The 16,180-nt window shown below is 39.5% G+C and overlaps 2 protein-coding genes across 3 annotated transcripts in view; one reads left to right on the top strand and one right to left on the bottom strand.

Annotated features, from left to right (window-relative positions):
• On the top strand, positions 1 to 3,234 carry pmch (pro-melanin-concentrating hormone). The gene is made up of 3 exons (XM_048155371.1): positions 1 to 345; positions 1,486 to 1,654; positions 2,963 to 3,234. Exons 1-3 carry the CDS (start codon positions 100 to 102, stop codon positions 3,010 to 3,012), a joined length of 465 nt encoding a protein of 154 aa, XP_048011328.1. The 5' UTR covers positions 1 to 99; the 3' UTR covers positions 3,013 to 3,234.
• The window catches only part of LOC125244974 (PARP1 binding protein), an 18,306-nt gene continuing 5,233 nt past the window's right edge, over positions 3,108 to 16,180 (bottom strand). For both annotated transcript variants that reach the window (XM_048155368.1, XM_048155369.1), the window contains exons 5-11: positions 15,585 to 15,755; positions 15,307 to 15,461; positions 12,167 to 12,344; positions 11,903 to 12,084; positions 7,330 to 7,411; positions 4,614 to 4,809; positions 3,108 to 3,780 (exon numbers count right to left, since the gene is read on the bottom strand). In XM_048155368.1, the coding sequence (XP_048011325.1) occupies positions 3,476 to 3,780; positions 4,614 to 4,809; positions 7,330 to 7,411; positions 11,903 to 12,084; positions 12,167 to 12,344; positions 15,307 to 15,461; positions 15,585 to 15,755 (1,269 nt within the window). In that variant the 3' untranslated portion in view covers positions 3,108 to 3,475. The remainder of the gene's footprint in view (positions 3,781 to 4,613; positions 4,810 to 7,329; positions 7,412 to 11,902; positions 12,085 to 12,166; positions 12,345 to 15,306; positions 15,462 to 15,584; positions 15,756 to 16,180) is intronic.

Consider the following 16,180-nt stretch of genomic DNA (forward strand, 5'->3'; position numbering starts at 1 on the left):
CATCATCGGACACTATAAAAGCACACATTTGCTTCTCAACGGACATGCGAGTGCAAAGCCAGGTTCCTGCAAGCAAATCAACCATCATCGCCCAAGATCATGGCATCTTCCTACATGTTAATGTTTGCACTTGTACTTTTAGTTGAGTTGACTACTCACTCATCAATGGCTCTGCCCAAGGTTAAGATGGATGAAGATCATACAGACCAAGATAGAGTGGTGTCGATAGCAGGAGAAGATGATATAAGTGAAACAGGACCCGGGCAGCTCACCTTCAGAAGACACCCCATCATAGAAGGTAGACTGGTAGATGAAGACGGGACAAAACGCATCTTCATATTTGCCGTAAGTGTTTGCATTTCAATTTAATGTTCCATTTGTGTCATGTCAGATCAGCCTTGACACTTGAGGTTTTTAAATCTGTCTTGAAAACAAATGTATTCCTTAGCTTTTGACTAAACTTTAAAAACAGATATAGGATTTTAGGGGTTAGGTATTTATTGGTGTTATAGAAAAGTGTGTGTACTGTAAAGCACGTTGGTTAAACTCCTGTTTTTGAATGTGCTATTTAATTAAAGGTTGAGTTGACAAACAAAGACCTGGTTTCATAGACAGGGATTATTAAGTCAGGACTAGGCCTTAGTTCAATTAGGGCATTTAAGTAGCTTTTATAAACATGCCTTAGAAAAACACATTACTTGTGTGTATCTTGAGACAAAACAATGGCACGGACGTATTTTACGATAGTTCAAGTTGCTGTCAGTTAAAACATGCATTTTAGTCTGGGACTTGGCTAAAGCCTTCAGCTAAAGTCTGTGAAACAACCAGGGGTAAGAGTTTTATTGCAACTTTTATTTCTTTTTTTACATTCTGGTGAAAACCAGAGATTTCATGATTGTATTTGCCAACACACATTCATTTACATGTACTTTACAAGTTTGATTTCAGTCAATTTAAAGCAATGATTTGCCTTTAAGAAACTTTACCAGATCGATTTTGCTGGTATATTAAGAGTCAGGTGGCCTTTCTATGGGTATCTAACAGGGCTTTCACAATTCAAAGTTGAATCGTCCTCACATTGCTACAATTATCAGTGCAGTAATGGAACAGTCAGAAAGGACTATGGGAAGGACACAGTCACAAGAGGGGAAATGGAATCTATGGATAAAAGGGCCCATGGTGATATTGTGAAAATTGGCTAAGTAAGGCATGGGAAACTTTGTCGCAATTTGACATTTCTTCCATGTGGGGCTCCATGCACTGGATTTGCTCCAGTAGTTTGGGAGCAGTTATGGAGAGGGATCTTGAGGCTGCCCTTGGGCGTGTGTTGTTCAAATTAACTTAAACATCTCCATGTGTGGTTTCAGACTTCAGAAAAAAAAATGCCTATAGAGGGAGCAGTGTTTTGGGTTAGGCTGCTTCTGTTCAAGTGGTTGTCCCACATTCTGATGTGTTGATTTAAAATGCATTTCCCTTTTCCATCAGGACACCGGAGTAAAAGGGTCTCCTGGGAGGGAAGCAAACCCTGCCTTTACGAGAAACTTCCCTGTACTGTCGCCACGTGGGACGGATCATACTTTGGATGGATTCAACATGAGGGATGAGCGACGCAGTGTGGATGATGTCATTCCTGTGGGCAGGAGGGACATAGACAGTAAGCACTGCCAAGTTTCTTATCTTCTTCCTCTCCACTGGTGAGATATTCTTTGCTAGCCATGAAAGTAGTCTGAAATTGAATCGTATGAAAGTGCTTTTGAAGTGTTTTTAAATAATTGTACATATACTTGTATTTATATATATATATATATATAAAAAAAAAAATAATAAAAAAAAAAAGAGCGAGAGAGCGAGAGCGAGAGCGAGAGAGAGAGAAAACGTTTACACCCAGTGATGGACTGGCCATCCATCTAGGGCAGTGGTTCCCAACCCTGGTCCTGGAGTACCCCCAATCCCTGGAGTATCTACTAACAAGCTGATGAGTTTAATCAGGTGAGTTTGATTAGGCTGAATCCCAAATGGCACACTTCTATGCACTTTTGGTCTTGTGGGCTTACAATGGCTGCTGCGTGTGCTTGTCCGTTAAGTCCACGAGACCGTAGGGTGTCCCATTTGTCAATCTTCAGAATGGTGCTCATGAGTGCTCCCCTTTGCAGCCAATATGCGCCCTCGATGCCCACTTTTGCTGAACCTGCACTGGAGCAAGCTCCGCGGCAGACTTCTTCCCAACAGTCAAAGCGGCATTACGTCACGAAAGTGCGGACTTGTAGGAAGACCGCGAGTGTTTAGGGTGCCATTTGGGATTCAGCCTACAATGGTCAGTGATGGAGGTACTCCAGAACCAGGGTTGGGAACCATCGATCTAGGGTCTAGGGGAGGGTTCCTCAAATCCAGCCCTGGAGGGCCACAGTCTAGCAGAGTTTAGCTCCAACCCTAATCAAAAACATCTGAACAAGCTAATTAAGGTCTTCAGAGTTTTGGTAGGAGAGTTTGATCATGGTTTGAGCTAAACTCTGCAGGGAAGCAGATTTAAAGAACCCTGATCTAGGGTATTTCCTGAGAAGCTGGGATAGGCTCCAGTATCCTTGCCACCCTGCATAGGACAAATTGTTTGGAAAAACAGATGAACAATAGATGGAAATGATTTTACAATACAACTTAAAAATTTTGTTTTAAATTACATTACCAAACTGAGCAGAAACCCAGAGTTAAAAAGCAAAACCTGACATCCATTACTTTCTGAAAAACAAAATAAATTACCAGAAACAGAGCCAGACTGTCTTATCTGGTTTAAGCTGGTCTGAAAAGTGTTCAAAACCTATCTAAAACTGGCCAACCAGACCAATAAACAAGCCCAAGTCATTTTAATCTTTGTTTCACTAGAGAATATATCCATGAATAAACAAGTTGTCTTCCAGTTACATTTAATACTAAATTTGTTTTGCTCTTCCTGTTTTCTTCACAGTGCTGAGGTGCATGATAGGGAGAGTATACAGGCCCTGCTGGCAAGCTTGAAAACAGAGCAGCTGACAAAGCACCTGCATGATTTTCCCAGCTCTCCCTTGATCCTTCAAGATACTCTAAATATAAAGATGACAAACAAACTTGTGTGATTTAAAAAGAACTGAAATAAAAGTTTATTAAAATCTGCAAATTATGGGTCGTCTTCAAGGAGAGCAGAAAGCATACATTATAAAATGTACTCCAGTCACACAATCAAATAAAATGATAAAGTTCTATCTTTGCCAACTCATAATCTTCTCTCTTACATCTCAAACATGCACACACAAATATATACACACACTCTGTCAGTAATTATCTGGAGAAGAGTTCCCTCACACATGTTGATGTGAGCTGGTTTTTAAATGGATAGTGAAAGCATTAAAAGGGACATTATACAAAAAATAGCTACCCCCTTTAAATGCATTTAGACTACCAAAAACACAGCATCATTATTGATAAGAGATCATGGAGTAAATTACAGTCTGAAAAAGCCTGTCAGTTTTCCCTGACCAGCGATGAGCTTCTTGCTGGCAGGTTTACTGTTCCTTTTCCCCAGGCCTCCAACGGGAGCCTTGGCGGGGGGTCTTTTCTGAGGGGGCTGGTTCTCTTCTTTTCCCTGATCAGCGCACTCTCTATTGGCAAGCTTTCTCTTCGAAGTCCCGGTTGCTCTTCCGAGCTGTTCTGGCCGGGTCCCCTTCCCACCTGCTCGGTTCCAGGCATTTCCACTATGTTCCCCCAGAGCGGATTGGCCGGGACCTTCACACCTCAAGTTAGTGGTCTCTGGGTACACATCCACAGAAAAACAAGAAAGGGGGGACAAAAGAAAAACAGTGGACTTTGAGAATAAGGTGAAACAATAAGCAGAAATAAAAAAGAGGGAGGGCTGAGGACGGAAGGGTAGAAAAGGTTATGATGAAATTGCTGACGTTAGTCTGCACTTTAACAGGCGGTGTGTTTATTTTACAGCGCTGAAGCTGAACATTTGTCATGTAACCTGGTGGAGCGAAGCCCACGTTCCCACAAAAAGTGAAAGGGGGGTGAGGAACGTGTGCTCTTAGGGTTTTTATAACAGATGTGGGGGCGGCCAGGTTTTATGGGATGGGGAATCGTTTAAAGGTTGATCTTAAGTACCAGTCCCCAAGCAGGGACTGGGCAGGGATCGAGGCCTGGGCTGTGGAGGTGGACCTGGGCATCTTTCCGACTGTGTGGCGTCAGAAAAAGGGAGCACTTCTGCTTGTGTGTGCGCACTGAACAGACCAAGCATGAAGGTTATTCAGTACACTAAGAACTGAGCCCCCTCTTGTTTAAGAAAAGAAGACTTGATGAACACAGATTTCTTGCCAGTCGGTTAAATGGGGGCAGGATTCCTATTCTAGAGAGCCCTTGATAGGACATGAACCTGTGGCAGGCGGGATGAATCATCAATATTTTCGCTCCGGTTTCTCAGAAGAGAAAACCTACACATTTTAAAAAGAATTTTAACATCTAATATTTAATTTTGACAACTTTTAAGAGGACACAACAGCATCTACATGGTCTCAAAGCCCGACAACTATGAGCGACAAAACTACTTTTTGAGCGCATGGTGTCTTTAAACTTGGCAGAGACACTACCTTTGAGTCTGTTGTCCATCTCAGTGGAGTCACACTCTTCCTCCACAGACGCATGTAAAGAGATGGTGCGTTTGGGCGCAGGGTGCACACAGGTGGGAAGTTGGCTAGCACTTGGAAACTCCAACACCCGGTTGAGGGGCAGCTCGTCATCCTTGTACGTACATGCAAACTGAGAGCGAATGGTTGGCCGCACAACCTGATGAAAAGCAAAAAAAATACATTTGTAGAATATTGGTAACTTATCAGGTTGTTTAAAGCTTGTTTAACAAAGAAGTTACAAAAAACTTGATAAAAAAATGTGTATTGTATACACATACATTAGAATAAGCAGTTCAATTTTTTAAACCGCAACAGCTGAAAATGAACAAATATATATATTATATAAATGCTACCCCAGTGCCATACTGGCAAGAATATTCAAAACATCACAGAAAACCAAACATTTAAGTTTGCAAGACATGAATATGATCAATGAAGGATGTATGACATAGTGGCACTGCAGCACTGGTCCAATAGGACAAATTACATTCCCATCAACTACCCAGAAACTCTCTCACACTAGCCTCTGGTCATCAAATCGTCCTTATTGTTCAGCCCTGCTGATACAACATGGGTAGAAATGACCACATCTAAAATCTTATGAGAAAGAATACAAAAAAAAAAAAAGATAAATATTGCGGTCTGGAGGCCGTGAGGAGCATGAAATAAGGAAATGGTAGCTCGCACAGGCGTAGTGAACTTCTAAGGTCTCAAGGGTCTCAGAGAAGCGCTGATCCACCTCTTTCAGGGCCTTTGATCCATCCCTGCTAAGGATTATCAGGATTCAAGGCTCTCTCTCCCTTTAGGCTAGCCGGCCGCAGTAGGAGAGTGGAATTCAGGAAAGTAAAAAAATAAAAAAATACTGCAGGCATAGTTGGGTGGGACTGCAAAGTGTAGAGAAAAGGGGGCGGTGGGTGTATGTAGGGGGGGGGATCAAAGCTTGAGTACAGCTTTTCAAAGCACTTTCTCAAAAGAGCACCTAAAACAACAGTATCGCTCAGACTGGGTGCTTTCGTATGGGAGGCTTATATGGTACGCTGGGCAGCCCTGACTGCACGCCAACAGAGATCCCAAGAAAAACTTCGACAGGCTGGGTCCACCAGCTACTTCCTCTGATATGAACGTCATCATTAAGCCTTCAATAAGATGAGGGGTGTGACTGCGTGTTTGTGAAGCATACAATGAAATGACGCATGGTTGAATAACACCTGTCCTGGGAAAAACCAGAGGAGCCAGCTGACACAGCAGTAGTAGCAGTGAGATTATGTCCCCATTTACACATGGTATTAACATCTGATCAATTTAGAAGTGTTAGATGAGACACATTACTGTTAACACTTGGTAGCAATGTGCATCGAAGTATTGTGATCAGTTTGAGGGGAGGGTATCTGATTTTAAACTGCAGTGACCTTTATATGCAGGTATTTTTCCAAATTTTTCACATCACAAAACATTTTTGACACCATTTACACCTGTTCTTAGGACCATCCACTTGAGATTGGGTAACTTGATGCAGATCAGGTTTGTTTTGAGCGCATTTTGTGCAGCTGGAGATAGTACATTTTACATAAAGTTAGCCTATCATCTTTTTATATGTATAATACTGGCCCTCAGAGTACCGACTCTAGTGTGGGGTTCATTACGTGTTCATTAAACCTTACTACATAACTGTGCTCAGAATAATCTCTCTCTGCAGTCATACTGCTGGAGGAACCTCTTGATCTCTCCCCCTGTGCCAATCGACGTCAGTTTGTGATGAAACTATTGGAGTACGACTGGATAAAGTCATTCTGCAGACAACAGGAAACAATAACCTTTCAAGTTTCCCTTGCTAGCCGAGTAACTCCACTGATATGGCATGTTCAAAGTGAAATTGATGCAGAAAGCTTCCGCCCGTCCAGTTCAGGAAGCGGTGAGCTGCCCGGGGACCATTACTGCTCACTAACACAGGAAGGCGGCCAGAAAGTGGAGGTCTAAAGAGACATCTGCTAGTGCAATCAAATAAAGAAGCCTTTTAACAAAATGTGCCTAGCATACATGTTCACAGAGCACTCACCATTTCTTGGTTGGTGAAGATGCCCAGTCCTAAAAAAATTAAAGCGCCATTTATCATCACATTTAAAACGTGTTAGCAATCCAGAGACTAGTTAAAGTCGGTTTCAGAAACGAGCCTCTTTGACTGTCAGGCATCATTTAGTTCCTATCCAGACAGTTGTTTCATATTAAGGGATTTATTCTTTTATGACCAAATAGTAAAATAAATCCTTATAAGGCCAGAAGACAATCCTAAATTTTTAGCACATGCAAATATAATCTTTTTTCTCACAGCCCTCCAAGACTAGCGAGGCATTATAAATGTTTTCTGGATAAGATAGGCTTTAAGTGTGTAAGCGTGTATCACTGCCAGAGGTTATTGGTTAAAGTTTGGAGTGCACTGTACTACACTAAATTTCACACTCGGTGGTTGTTTTTATATAACAGGAAACCCACTGCACAAGCACCATGCATAAAAAACAGCTGTATAAATTTGCACATTACAAAACAGAGGAAGCAGATGATATAGCTCGTGAATGTGCATTACTTGCTGTCTGTTTTAAAAATCAAGTGTCACATTCAATTTTTGTTTGACCGCTATTTGAGACGGGGGTCTCTGCTTACAACCCCAATGATTCTTTACCTTGGACTTGATATGTTCTTGTTGGCTCGAGACACGGTTCCGTAAACTCTTTGGAGAAGATCCCGTAGGAGCTTCTGGAGATCTATAGGCAAAAAGTGAGAACATGTTAAATAACTGAAGAATAAAACAAGGTGTTGAAATGCAAATGTAAATGATACAACATAAAAATATATATAACTGCAACAGACAGCTGTTTTAATTAATCCAATAAACACAAATATACACAAATTAACTTTTTGCCACACCTGTCAAAGGTGAGTGAACTGAAATATAAAACAGACAGGATATTTCTACCAACTCTACAAGAACTGCATTTAATGTATTTACTAATGGTATTTTTGAATTAAAGTAAACAATAATAATAATAATAATAATAATAAGTTTTTTAAAGGTGCCATCGAATTGAAAATTGAATTTACCTCGGCATAGTTGAATAACAAGAGTTCAGTACATGGAAAAGACATACAGTGAGTCTCAAACTCCATTGTTTCCTCCTTCTTATATAAATCTCATTTGTTTAAAAGACCTCCGAAGAACAGGCGAATCTCAACATAACACCGACTGTTACGTAACAGTCGGGGTGTACGCCCCCAATATTTGCATATGCCAGCTCATGTTCAAAGCATTACACAAGGGCAGGCAGTATTAACGTCTGGATGTGCACAGCTGAATCATCAGACTAAGTAAGCAAGAAAAGACCAATAGTGAAAAATGGCAGATGGAGCAATAACAACTGACATGATCCATGATAACATGATATTTTTAGTGATATTTGTAAATTGTCTTTCTAAATGTTTCGTTAGCATGTTGCTAATGTACTGTTAAATGTGGTTAAAGTTACCATCGTTTCTTACTGTATTCACAGAGACAAGAGCAGTCGCTATTTTCATTATTAAACACTTGCAGTCTGTATAATGCATAAACACAACTTCATTCTTTATAAATCTCTCCAACAGTGTGTAATGTTAGCTTTAGCCACGGAGCATAGCCTCAAACTCATTCAGAATCAAATGTAAACATCCAAATAAACACTGTACTTACGCGATTAGACATGCTGCATGACGAACACTTTGTAAAGATCCATTTTGAGGGTTATATTAGCCGTGTGAACTTTGTTTATGCAATGATAGAGTCGAAAGCTTGGGAGGGGGCGGAGAGCGCGAGCAATTAAAGGGGCCGCAGCCTGAATCGGCGCATTTCTAATTATGCCTCAAAATAGGCAGTTAAAAAAAAAAATTATTTAAAAAAAAAATAAATAAATAAATCTATGGGGTATTTTGAGCTGCAACTTCACAGACACATTCAGGGGACACCTTAGACTTATATTACATCTTGTAAAAAAAAAAAAAAAAAAAAAAAAAGTTCGATGGCACCTTTAAATGTTTTAGCATACATTTTTGGCCTACGACAACAGTTTTATCCATTTTATCTAAGGGGCCGTTTACACAACAGAAATGGAAATTCGGAATGGAATACTTTGTATGCGTTTCGGCTGTTCACTCACACGACAACAGCATTTTGGGCGCCTGAAAATGTTAACTTTTTAAAACGGGTTTCAAAGTGCAAGTCTTTAACTTTACTACATTTAAAAAAAGACAAATATACTTTTCACTCCACTACATTTCTATTGAAGGAGTGGATTCTGGAATCCACTGCCGCTTCAATATACATCTTTTAAATTATTAAATCAACATGTATATCTTTCTGTTAAATTATTTGAATGACTTCTTCAACGCATGTTAAAGCATTTATTTTCCCTTTTCAAACACTAGAAAATAATTTTGGATATTGTCTGTACCTCTCACTGAGAGAAAAGAACATGTTATCAGTACGTTTTGGGAAAGTTTCCTGCTCAGAGCAGAGCTCAGATCAACTTCAGCCTTGAAGCGGTGAATCATGTGTATCTGTGTATGTGCGCTAAAGTGTTCTGTGCAGGACCTTTGTACTGGTGGACAACCGGCACTATGCTTGAGACAAGCAGACGCCATGTCATGACCCCAAAAGGACACCCAGTACCTAAATCCAGGGTCCCCTCGTCAGCATCGTGACGAATGGAGATATGTTTCTGACGATCTGTCCATATGTGGAAGATTACCAAATTTGCCTATTTCTCTTAGCCAATCAGGATCATTCAACCTGAAGTAATGACGTAGTTAGTTGACTCTGTTAGAGTATAATTGTTATGGAAATGTGAATGTACGCAGAGCGGCCTACGAACTCCTTGTGAGACCTGAAGCTGGCTTCTGCTGATGAAACTGCAAACTATTCTTCATTAAATTTTTCTTCAATTTATTATTTTTTTAAACTTTGACTCCGGGTCTTTATTCATCATATCTGGTCTTTTGGGTCTTTAACTCTAAAATTCCCCTTACACTATCAAGGTCCTCAAAAGTCATTGTTTTTTTTTTTGTTCATTCTTGTAGGGTCACGTGAAGTTCAATGAAGTTCAACACTGATCAGTTGATGGCAAAATGGAAGACCATGGCCATACTTAGAATATATGTTTAAGTTTTCTGAAAAGATTTATTTTATATGTTTGTTTTGTTTGCCTAAAACGTACCATAAAACTTGCCGTCTAACCTGCGGAAACATATTGAGGTATGTAAACTTTTCATTTCTGGTGAAAGCTTGAAATGGAAATTGTCTGTGCTTTTAGAGCTAAAGATTCAGTATGAAGTATGGTCAGTCAAATTTTTTTTTTTTTTTATGGATTTGCCTGCCAAATTGCCATAGCATTGTGGATACACCACTAACACATGGGTAAGGTTTGACAATGAGGTTAGTTAGCATATAAAAAAAACTGAAAAGTCCTTTCAAAAATATGTTTTAGCATAATCTTGTCAAATAAACACAATGTAGAAATCTTTCTCTTCTAGTATGTTTTCCACTTTGAAAAGAGCTTTGTAACTTTTAAACAAGTATTTAAATGAGTTCAAGGTTGTCGCATGTTAGCATGTCGTATGCTAGACTGGCTTAAACCACCATGATGGCACAGCGTGCATTCATACAACAAAACTAAACTTTTACTTTTGATACTCAAGTACTTTTAAAGCAAATAATTCTGTACTTTTAGTTAAAGGTGGTACAGAGGATGTTTTCGTCGACTGAGTTTTTGAAATGACCGTTTGAAATGCACATTTTACGACTAGCTAAAACATTCTGACTATGCTCAACATACAGCGATAGTTTCCTGCTCCTGAAGCAGATTTATATACTTTCACATGGAATTTGAACACCAACTGTAATCGCAGACTGAAAGCAACTGACTGGACGCGTTTGAGCGCGATCAGTCATAAGTCTCAATTTTACATTCATAATCGGCCTTACAATCGTTAAGCCGCGCACACACTTAGTGGATTCATTATGTCGGACTCACCTCATAATCTGCAGTTGTTACTCCTGTCTCCTGACAAAAACATTGCATGCGGCGCATGTAGTGTTTAAAGTTACTAGAGCGAGCAGCCGCGCGTCTCTCACAAGGAACGTCATGGCAGTGATTGACAAGCCAGAGGGCCAATCCGCGCACGTCTCTCACAATGGCAGTGATTGACAAGCCAGAGGGCCAATCGTTTACGCGATGATCGCGTAAACGATTGGCTGATGTTTTTAAGGCCCTACCTCGTGCACAGATGATGTATATTAATAATATTCCTTTCAGTGCACCTAATAAATAGTCTTTTATCACTTAGTAAAGACAGTTTCAAGTAATATTGCAAAAATGTATAAAACAAAACATCCTCTTTACCACCTTTAAGCAAAAATATGTCTTTACAACTTTCACTTGTCAGAGTAATATTTGACCAGTAGTATCTAGTGTTGTCAAAAATTTTAAAAATGATAACATTTCCGCCTAGCATTTTCAGTGCTGTTAAGCTGATTATTAAACACCTCTGATTGGCCATTGCGTTCACATGCTCAACAGATATGTCTGTGATTGGCTACAAAGATCAACGCTCCAAAGACATGTTGTAAATAGACCTCTTTGACGCTCTTCAAAGTGCAGATACAAACAGGAACATCTGAAAGCAGGCATCTATCAGCGGATCCCTAACACATGCGCTGATAAGACGCCTGCTTTCAAATGCTCCCGTGTGTATCGGTGCAAGCGCTCAGTGAAGAGCGTCAAAGATGTCCATTTACAACATGTTTTTGAAGCGTTGATCATTGTAGCCAATCACAGACATATCTGTTGAATGCATGAACACAATGGCCAATCAGTGGTGTTTAAGAATCCGTTCAACAGCATTCAAAATGCTAGGGGGAAATGCTGGTATCACCACATTTTTAAAATTTCAGTACCGACTTGGAACCGTAGTCGGTACTTTTGACAACACTAGTAGTATCTATACTTTTACTCAAGTAATGGAGTTGTGTACTTTGTCCACCTATGTAAAACTGTGATGTCATGTGCAGTATGTGTTCAGTCTATAGGCACGTAGTGTTTTAGAGCATGAATGGGGATCGTTTTGATAACGTTGTCATCTGTACGTGAGAAACACAAAGGTAAAATGTTTCCAGATTTTGGTACATTATTGTTGTTGTGTAAATGTACCATCAAAGTGGTGCAACTTACTTGTACATGGTAAGAAGACAAGCTCCAGCGCTGCCATTAAGAACCGCATGATCTTCAGAAAGCAGTTCCGCCTTGTTCCTGCAGGGCGGGACTAGAGCCTCTTCATCCAATAGGGCCATCAGAACCTTCACAGTCTCTCGGCCCCCATAGGCAGTACAGTGGTTAATAGCATACGCTTTGGGCTAAAAAGCAAACATATTGTGTATTACTAATAATGCTGGTTTGGAGAGATCCAGAAAATAGAATACATCAGCTATATTTTACCCTTGCTGGACTTATTCCTGTGCCAACTGCTGACTGTGTCTGCATGGTGTGTATTTGACTGATTCTTTCCTTGAAACTTTTGGCTGTGTCCTCTGCAGCAAAGTATACTGGGTCTCCACCACTGCGGCCTTTGACCAAAGCAGCTCTAATACTAGACACCAGCTTAGATCCAGCTTCTCTGTTTGGGACAAGACAGACAATTAACAAAAACAGACATTTTCAAATGTTGCCAATCATAAACGTACAGTCACAAACAAGGGGAAAACTCTCATTTGGGTAGTTTAGTTAGCAAATCAACACACGAAACTGCATGGTTTGCAGTGTCGTGGGACACTTTTGTAGATTTAACATTCTGAAGTGTTTTTTTTAAGGAATTTTTACCTTTTAACCAATGAATTTCCATGACTTTACAATTTTTTTTGCGAGTACTAGGTTTATTTTTAAAGAATTGCTAATGATTCAAAGCAACGTGTGGGCCGTTTTGGCTTTAAAAACAATGATTCACTCACAAATAGCTATGGCTTGCAAGCAAGTTTTATTTCACACTAGACCAACGTCTATAATTGCATTAATAATATATATTAACACATTAATAATTTTTATTAAATCAACAAAAACAAGTTACTATTAGCAATAATGATCAACAACAGCTGATTAGAACTATAAACAACAACAACAAAAAAAAGAATAAGTTTCAGTAACTTCTCCTGGCCTAGAAAGTTGAAGTTTTCCATAACTGTCAAAATCCTGAATATTAATTATTTGTTATATAAAGAAGATATTTGTTGCAGAAAAATAATTTTACATGATTGAAATCTAGTGTGACCACTTTATAACTCATGTAAAAATGTGGTCTAGAAGGGTCCAAGAGGTATTCGTGCCAGACCAGTGCTATTGCTGTACTCCACCTCACTTTATGTGTGAATATATGAAGAGATTAATAAATGTAAACATTTGGGCTGCAGCGGGAAAGAGGCCGCCCTGAATCCCTGACCTTGCTTTTGTGAAAGGGAATTACAGTAACAGAATCATCTGGGAAAACAGATGTTAGCTGTACGAGAGACCCCGATTCCCCCGTAAGCAGTGTTTGTGTGTGGTAATACAGTACTCCATAAGGTGCTGGGAGGTGGGGAACTGCACAGGCAGGGTAGCAGGCTGATGAAAGACCCCTTTTGGCTCTGCGCTCGCACTCTCTCATCAGAGAAAAGAGACGTGGAGGTGAACAGGACCACATGCAACAGGTTCAAGGCACTTCCATCAAAAATGAAGTTGATGCACATGATGCAGTGCAGGAAATGATCTTGCGTCCTTTCTGAATAACTCAATCATCTATACAATTCAGCTCCATGTGTTGTGCTGCCAAATGACTAGTGGAGATTTGCTTGGATGTTTTGAAGTGCAACTTATCATGGCAGAATCTCAGTGTTATGACGTTTAATCAGAGTTATCAAACTAAGGAGGGACAAGTCGCCATTTGCTATTTGTACAACACACTTTGATGTTCCTCAGATAAACATGCTTGAACAATTCAGGCGATTTCATCAATACTGGTACAGATGTAATTAAAGGTTGCCTTTGAGAGAAGAGGAACACGCATTGATAGATGGCAGGTATAAGATGAGAGGATCCGTTTTCAGGATAGGAGGAGACCAACAGATCCACAAATACAGACAGCAGGAACATTTTCTTTGGGCCCAGCAAGGTGATACAAAATCTCTTGTACAAATCAAAGGCTTCTATTCTGTCATCTGGGGTTGTGCACTAATGATAGAGAGACGCAATGCAAGTCAAGGCCAGGTCATGACATTTCTTGCCGCAGATTCAAAGCAATGGCTAGTAGAATAGAATACTACTTAAACTACTGCTGCAGGTAGTATACAGCATGTACGATGTGCAACATACAAGGTGCCAATTTTCTGTATGCATACGAATGACCAGCAACATCTGCCAAAAAGAGCAATATACAACAGGCATGGTATAATGTATCCCATTATGCAATGTACTCCAACTGACCTCCCATTTCTAGTGACAGAATAATAGCAAGTAAATTACAAAATAAATAAATAAATACTCAAGACATTTTACACAAAACTGGGGGGTTATTAATTATGCATAGGCAACATTATGTCATCATGTAACAAACACACTGTTAAGTCAGGTGACCTACTCGACACTTTTATCATGAAATAATGCCTGATTCTTCACTTAATACTTTTTAATTTATTACATTTTAATTCTTAAAATGTAATAAATGTACATATTTTTTATTCTGGCATGATTTTATAACATCATATATCAAGATGCAAAATGGTATTAAAATTATGCGTAGAAGTCGTTGCTTTGTTATGAGAAAGAATGTCTGGAAAAATTAATTTCACTGGTGTCATTCGGAGTAACCAATATAAAAGGAACCATTTTGGATTGAGTCATGCAGTCAATATCATGTGACAGGATGTGACATCGTTCAGAGATCTGCAAAGGACCACGTGGTTGTGAAGCAAAGTAACTAACTCTCTTTTAACTATTTGAAAAATTCATGTTTTCACTTGCTCATACACATGTCCCAAAACATCAGGTCATTCGGCACAACCGCTATAAGACATGGAAAATGTTGTAATATTTTAAAAACTTGTACTAAATATAAATTGTTTGATTGTCCTTTTGCTAGCTAGCTAGATATCAGCCTGTTAGCATTGTTTGAAAATATCGTCATTTGGTATAACCAAAAGTGTCATTCGGTAAAATCGAAATTTTGGTTAAACCGAATGACTTTTCTGGTGGCAAATTTTGTCCATCTTGTAAAAAAGGACAAAAGCAGTGTTAATTGATTATAAAAACCACATAATTTCATTGTTAACACTTATTAAAACTTCAAAATTAATTATATCTCCATTATGATTTTTTTACACTTACACTTTTTTAACCTTATTTGTCAATGACTCAATTACAATAATCATGTTCAAATAAATAAATGTTGATAGATATATACACACACACACACTGCACAATAGTAAGGTAGTATTCCATTCTGAACACAGCAGATGTCCTGAGTCTACATTGCAGCTGTAGATATTTGCCAATGTTGGACATAAAGTTCCTATAGAGTTCCTATTCATGTCAAATAAAGCATGAGAGCATACCTTGGATTGGGGGTTTCTCCTAAAACATCTTGACACTGGTCGACAAAATTGAGAAACTCTGATAAACCCTTTATGTGCTTCCTTAAAGGGTGAGATTCAGGTGGGGCGTACCCCTTCCCTCCCAGCTGTATGGCCCTGACAAACGACGTCACTGTCTGAACATACAAAAAGGCAATTAATTAGCATTTACATTAGGTTTAAAAAGATGTGTAGTTGAACAAAAATGTGTGCAAATATGAATTTATCTATATGAAAAGTACAAGTCACTGCGAATTCACCAAGAAAAGAGATGAGGCGTTGGTGCATGCAGCATGTCTCAGGTCAGTAAAGGCGATGTGGCCCAGAGAGCGATTAGGGTTGTCCAGGGTGTACGCGAGGGCAATATCATTCTTAGAGTTCACCAGAAGGCCCAAATAGGAACAGAAAACTCTCCTGACAACTCTCTGTATCTGAAAGAAAAAGTTGAACAACAACTTAAAGGGATAATTGGAATTGTACTTAAACGCAAATGTTAATTGAAAGAGTAAATGGTTTGTTTGTTTTTTAACAGGAACAGTTCATACTCTTCCGTTCTGCAATACTGATGAGTCAGTTAGCTGACTTGGACTCATGTTGTATAGAGGACGGGCTTTTTCCACAACCCCTTAAGCTTAAACAGGCCAGGCTCATAAACTTCATCACCCCCAGTATTACAGTGGCAAAGCCCAGCGTCTACTTGCACATAAATCAGAGCCCAGCAGAGCAGCTGTGAACCGAACTGGGCAAGAGTAGCAGTAGTTTCAACACACTATACAAAGTGCTTTTAAAACATCCTGTTCTCATTTCTCGATTCTGAATGATACGATATTCACGTTCTTCCGAATAAGAGGCACAT

This window comes from Megalobrama amblycephala, linkage group LG14, assembly GCF_018812025.1.
Source record: "Megalobrama amblycephala isolate DHTTF-2021 linkage group LG14, ASM1881202v1, whole genome shotgun sequence".
NCBI lineage: Eukaryota > Metazoa > Chordata > Actinopteri > Cypriniformes > Xenocyprididae > Megalobrama > Megalobrama amblycephala.